Source organism: Setaria italica, chromosome IX (assembly GCF_000263155.2).
Source record: "Setaria italica strain Yugu1 chromosome IX, Setaria_italica_v2.0, whole genome shotgun sequence".
NCBI lineage: Eukaryota > Viridiplantae > Streptophyta > Magnoliopsida > Poales > Poaceae > Setaria > Setaria italica.
The window spans coordinates 13,591,018-13,597,270 of record NC_028458.1 but is presented as its reverse complement, the minus strand read 5'-3'; the positions used below and the strand labels follow the sequence as shown (position 1 = coordinate 13,597,270).

Below are 6,253 nucleotides of genomic sequence, written 5' to 3'. Positions count from 1 at the left end.
GGGGGGGGGGGGGCAAAACGGGAAGCAGTGCTGCATGCAATGTGGGCTCCTCTGGACATGTCTGATCCCTACCACCCCCTTCTCTCTCTTTCACCACTCCTCTCTACTCCTTGTACCTTTCTCACCTCCCCATGTGCATCATTCAGCCAGCCTGCGGCAACAAGAAAGTGGTAGAGCCATACCCTCCCTTCTCATGCTAATTGCCCGAGAGCACACACACACAGAGAGAGAAACACTACCCCTTCATTCCACAGAGAGAGAAAGAGAGAGGCTGAAAGAAACATTGTTGCTACTTGCTAAGAGAGAAAAAGCTGAGAGCTCTGATCAACAAGTGTTGCATGTAGATGCAGAGTGCACTGTAGCAACAAGAAGGCGCAGCAATGCAGCATGGCATGGCCAGTGGCGCTGGTAGACCAGTGTACCACTACTACACATGCTACTATGCTAGAGGCAGCAGCAGGCAGAGGCATCTCATCTCATCATCAGGACGTATCGATTTATCATGCTTTTCCAGCCGACGAAAGCAAGCCTCTTGGTCCAGCAACAAACCGAGACGAGTGATGTGAGTGTGACGACGACGCGAGAGAGAGAGAGCGAGGGCTAGCTATAGCAGGGGCCAGGGCGCCGGCCGGGCCTGCGACGCGAGCCCGAGCGCAGAGCGCTGCGGCCACCACGCTCCCCCGTGTCCGCGCGTAGTTTTTAGCAGGGGCGTCGATCCCACAGCGGGGGGCGCCCCTTTTTAACTTTTTATGGCGGACACGCCACCCCACGCTCCAACCGTTTCAATACGGATCCCCAGCCGGGCAGCCACCCTGCCTGCCTGCCGCCTGAGCGCTGAGCCTGACCTGACTGGCCCCAAACCAATTTTGTAGCTTGCCAAATGGATCATCATATTCATATACTCCGTACTACGAGCCCAGACGCCCTGGCGCCGACTCCGAGGCATCTCGAGGCTTTATTTACAGGGAATAACATTTTTTCCTCATAGAGTAGGAGCATCTCATCGAGTACTAGCTAGCTAGGAGCAAATCAAATTCACAAAGGGGTGAATGGATTTTTTATTGTATGAAGTGTTAGTTTTCTCCCTTCGTTCATGTCTAGCAGGTGTTTAATTTTTCTGTTTGCCATCCCTGCATTGTTGAGAGATGTTTTTTTTTATGTAGGAGGTGACAAGATTTTTCAGCGAGGTTACCATGCGCATCAATCTGCTTAGAATTGGGGTGGCGATATAGCAAATGTCTGGATTACGGATACTAGACTAGGATGTGCTTATATCCTTGTCAAATGTGTTCTCCGATTCGTAAATAGGCAGGTTGAGCCAGTGTTGGCAACCATCATAAGAGATGATATATAGATCTAGACTTGGTTGAGTTTTAAAACATGGTAAATTTGGTTATTTTTCTATGCTACCATACCTAAATCCATGGAACTTAGGTTCAAACTTGTGTATATATGTCGTATAAAAAATACCCAAATGCCGAAGCATATCTATCATTAAAGGACAACACATAATGCACATACATTTTGCAGGAGTATCAAAGGAAAGAAATAAAATCCCTGCAAGAATTTCCTTCAAAAAAAATTTTGTACAAGGATGAGGAAACTTCTATATTCCAAAATTGGACTCGTCCTTTATTTCATTAAAGAAAAATTGTGGGACCATTCTTAATTATAAATAATATGAGTATTCCATCTCCTAACCATTTTTTTAAATTTTTGTTTATACTTTGAATTTGTAGCTTTCTTAACATTTTTTTCACATATAGGTTATTTTCCATGATTACCTTTGAGAGGCAGTGTGCTTGATTTCGGATCCGATACAATCGTTCAATAGCATTCTAGGACCATATGGGATGCAATAATTTCACAAGATTTTTGCATGAATGTCATGGGGAACAACTAAAATCCAATAAAAATGAGAGAAATAATTGCGAAGGGACTCATCCTTTATTTCAATAGAGAAATTTTGTAATTATGCTAATTGTATTTTCTAAATAATACGATCATTCCTTCTTCCTAACCATAATTTTGAAAATTAGTGTGCCTTTTCAATTTGTAGCTTGCATCATACTTTGTCAAGTATGAGCTATTTTCATGGATTATATTAGCCTTGAGGTGCAGTATGCCTAATTTTGGATTTGATCATATAGTTTAAGAAAATCGTGACTCCATCTCCCTCATGGTATATTTAATCTTGGCATGCATGTGAGGGCGATCTCTCAAAGGTATACTAATCTTGGCATGTTAGTATTAATAATAATAGGAGATCCCTTATTGGATCTCAACACAATATTTACAATAAATGGCACATTGGATCCTAGAGTATAATCAGAACTGAGCAATGTAATTTTATCTTACACAGCTGACTAGATTGCTTTTTTAAACAAAGTTGACATATAAAATCACACTTGAAAGCACTTATGGTACGATAATAACAAGAATATAACATATAATATGTCTCATGTATACACTGTAAAAGTTCGGTAACAACAGTTTGAGAAAGAAAGAAAAAACTTAGGTAATTCGTAATGGACAGTTTACTTGGTTGGAAAAATATAAAAGAAATGTTGAAAATGAAAAGGGAAAATAAGGAAGGATAATGAAAAACTCCCGCATGCACCAGCTCTGGCTCTTCTTGTTCATGCCCATGTCGAGCAAGTCCTTTCCATAACTTTTTCACTGCTCCCATGCAACAATCTACCCCACTGTAGAGTAGTAGTCGCATGCACAAAATTTACCCAGTAACAGTGCGTACATGCACTGCGTCATCTGCCTCCCTTTTTTTTTTTTTGCCACCTTGTCTGCTTGTTCTCTTTAACCGCGCGATGGAGCCCTTATTACCGCCTTCACGTGCCGTTTTCACCGCACCAAATTTTCAACCTCTCCGTGAACACCCCAATGCTTGAGGGTTCTTATTAATTACCACAACAAATCAATAAATAACCACATCTCACCACCAATTTTTTTACTGTAACACCTAAGAGGCGACCACTGTAATTTAACACAGCAACGAATCAAGAAATAGGAGGATATGGTGCGGGTATGTGGCAGCGACGACGACGACGACATTGATCGAGGTGTCGCTGCGTGCATGAGGAAGAGAACTGCCGGAGCTTGGAAGAGGGGGAGAGCTGTTGAGGTTTTGAGGTTTTGAGGTGTAGAGATATAGACGAGCATGGAGGCGACAGGTAGGTAGATACAAAAGGTACATGAGAGAGAAATGGAAGCCATTGATGAGAGGAGATGAGAATCACCGGGGGTGAAAATGTTTGGGGAGCGGATGGCCGGATCGATCACTGGACCATGCCCAAGAAAGATCCGGCTGTTGTTGTCGCGGCCGCGGCCGTGCTGGGAGCGGTGGTGCCGGGCGGATTGCCGGCGCCGCCGCCGCCGGCGTTCGGCCTGACCACGTTCTGGTGCTGCTGCTGCGGCTGTTGGTGGTGGTGGTGATGGTGCTGCCGCTGCTGGAACTGGATCTCGTACTGCATTTTGTTGCCGTCGACGTCGTCTTCGTCGTCGTCATCGTCGTCGTAGTCGTCCTCATCCTCGTCTATGTTGTCGCTGTCCGCGCCGTCGATTCTGTTGTAGCCGCTGACCACCGCCTGCGGCTGCGGCCTCTGCTCCATCATCTCCTTCATGATGTCCTCTGGCTTTAAATGTGCAGCGTTATGCAATCAGCATTGGATCACCAAAAACGAACAGCAGGTACCACATGTACGGTGCAGTTTGGCTATGGCCACACCAACAACGCACATGCAAGTGTATGTCTATGTGTGAGTGGCTAGCTGGCTTACCTTCTTCGCCGCCGAGGCCGAGCCGCCGCCGCCGCCATCTCCGAAGAACCTGCTGGCCGCAACGCTGCCGTTGCTCGCCTGCGCTTGCATGCCCCCGGAGCCGCCTCCGCTGGTGCCGTGCTCCGACGCGCCGCCGCCGTTGCCGTTGCCGCTGCCAGCAGCGGCGTTGCTGCCGCCGCCGTTCTTGGCCGCGTGCTGGGACGACTGGGAAGGCAGTGTCGGCGGTGGCGGAGTCTGTGAGATGGGCGCCGCGGCCGTCACCTTGACCGTCTCCGGCGCCTGTGTCGACGGTGCGCTGCTGGCGTGCACGGCGGCTGGTCCGGCGCCGGCGCCGGAGGAGCTGAGCGCCGCCTTGTTGCGGTAGAGCGCGTCGAGCTGGTGGAAGTAGGGGCACGTCTTGGAGTCCTCGGGCCGCTTCTTGTTGCTCTCCTTCACCTTCTTGAAGTACTTGTTGATGTTCTCCCACTTCTCCTTGCACCGCTTCGCGTTCCGGTTGTAGCCCAGCCGCCGCATGCCGGCGGAGATCTCCTCCCAGAGGGGCCCCTTGGGCCCGGCCTCCTGGTACCGCGTGTCCAGGTTGCTCCGCAGCTGGATCAGCGCGTGCACCTCCGCCTTGGGCCACCGGGACGACGTCGCGCCGCCGCCGGACCCGTCGTAACCGGGGGTATCGGCATGCGCCGCCGTCTCGGCCGGCGTCATGACAATGTCCGTGCTTTGCTGCTGCGGTGGTGCTGGCGTTTGCGGCGTGGCCGGCATTGGCGACCTCTGCGGCGGCAGCGAGGGCTGTGGTTGTTGCGCGGGCGGAGGCTGCGAGGCTGGTGGCTGCGCCGGCGCCGGCGTGGCTGCTGGCGAGGCGGAGGCGATGGGCGTGGGGTGCGGCTGGGGCGGCGGTGGCCTCGGATGCGACGGCGGCGGCATGGCGTTGATGGTGGGCGCAGCGATGGACGGCATCGGGATGGTCTGCCCGGTGATCTTCTGGATGAAGGAGAGCACGGCGGCGTCGCGGGAGGCAGCCATGGCCCGCTCCTGCGCGAGGATCTCCTGCTCGCGCGCGAGCCGCGTCATCTCCTGCCGCCGCCACGCCTCCTCCCGGATCATGCGGTCCTGCTCGCGCTTCTCGATGGCCTCCAAGAACCGCTGCTGCATCGCCTCCTGCCGCTCCATCACCTGCTTCATCAGGCCCTCGAAGAACCGCATCATCTTCCCGCTCCCGCTGCCGCTGCCGCTGCCGCTCCCGCCGGCGGCGGCGCCGCCCTCCGACACCCTCTTCCTCTTGCCCCGCTCGTCCGCGCCGCCACCCAGCTCCTGGGTGCCCTCGTCGTCTGAGTCCTCCTCATCGGAGTAATCCTCCGTGTTGGACGTCGAGAAGCTCATCTGGTTGCCCAGGGCCATCGGCATCCCCGCGCCGCCGATCGCCACGGCAGGCGGCGGCTCGGCAGGCACGCGCAGGGCCGAGGGCCTCGCCGCGCCGGAGGACGACAACCCGACAGAGGTCGCCGGGGGCACGAACGACGCCGCCTGCGCCGCCCCGCCGGTGCCGTGCAGCGCCTCGAGCTGCGTGAAGAAGCGGTACGTCTTGCCGTCGTTCCGGCCGGCGCGGCTCTCCTTGGTGCGCTTGTAGTACTTGTGCACGTTCTCGAACTTCTCCTTGCACTTCTTGGCGCTCCGGGTGTACCCCTTCTCGGCCAGCTTCCTGCCAACCACCGCATCGATCGTCATTAGCAACAGCAACAAGAAAAAAAAGAGCTTATAATTACCTTGTATCCAATTCAATGGCGTACCACCGCCACCAACCACCGCGATTTCAATCATACATGCAAGGCAACTGTAGCCCTCACACAAAAGTTGCATGCATGTAGAATTTTACTCGATTTGGGCACCATGGAAAAGATAAAGAAAGGCATATGCACACACACATCCATGCAGCACTAGCAGTGGTAAATCCCAAGAAGAATGCACAGCGCAGAGGAGGAAGAAACTGGGAATAAAAATTCAACCTTTTTGCGCGAAATTCAGAGACCGGAGAGATAAAGTTTGGGATTGATGCCTCCGGATCTGAAGCTTTGTGTGAATATCGCTACTCGTGTCTACTGCTACTGCTTCCTCTTATCAAAGAGACAAAGTGATAGATAAATTGGTGGGGGTGGGGGGTGGGGGGGGGGGGGGGGGGGGGGGTTTTTTTTATGTTTTGATAGGGGGTTTTCTTATTAGTTATTGAGATTATGCTGGTTATTTCACGTACCTAGGTTTGGCTTCGGAAATGTTTTTAACACTTTGGAACTCATGGAGTGGTTTGCGGGGAAAAACGAAATGTAACTGACGTTCCACTTAGGGAGTATTCTTAACACGAACTCTTTTGAACTTTATAACAATGGCTATAAAGCACAAGTGGCACCTGGAGGGACTTTGCTTATAATTTCCTTTCATATCTTGCTCACCAAAAGAATTAGACAGATTCA

General features: G+C 51.8%; 1 protein-coding gene across 1 annotated transcript in view; it reads right to left on the bottom strand.

Moving 5' to 3' along the window:
• Positions 1-2,418: 2,418 nt before the first annotated feature.
• The window catches only part of LOC101762434 (trihelix transcription factor GTL1), a 5,405-nt gene continuing 1,570 nt past the window's right edge, over positions 2,419-6,253 (bottom strand). Inside the window, 2 exon segments of the mRNA XM_012842882.2 lie at positions 2,419-3,650; positions 3,795-5,487. Coding sequence (XP_012698336.1) covers positions 3,294-3,650; positions 3,795-5,487 — 2,050 coding nt within the window. The 3' untranslated portion in view covers positions 2,419-3,293.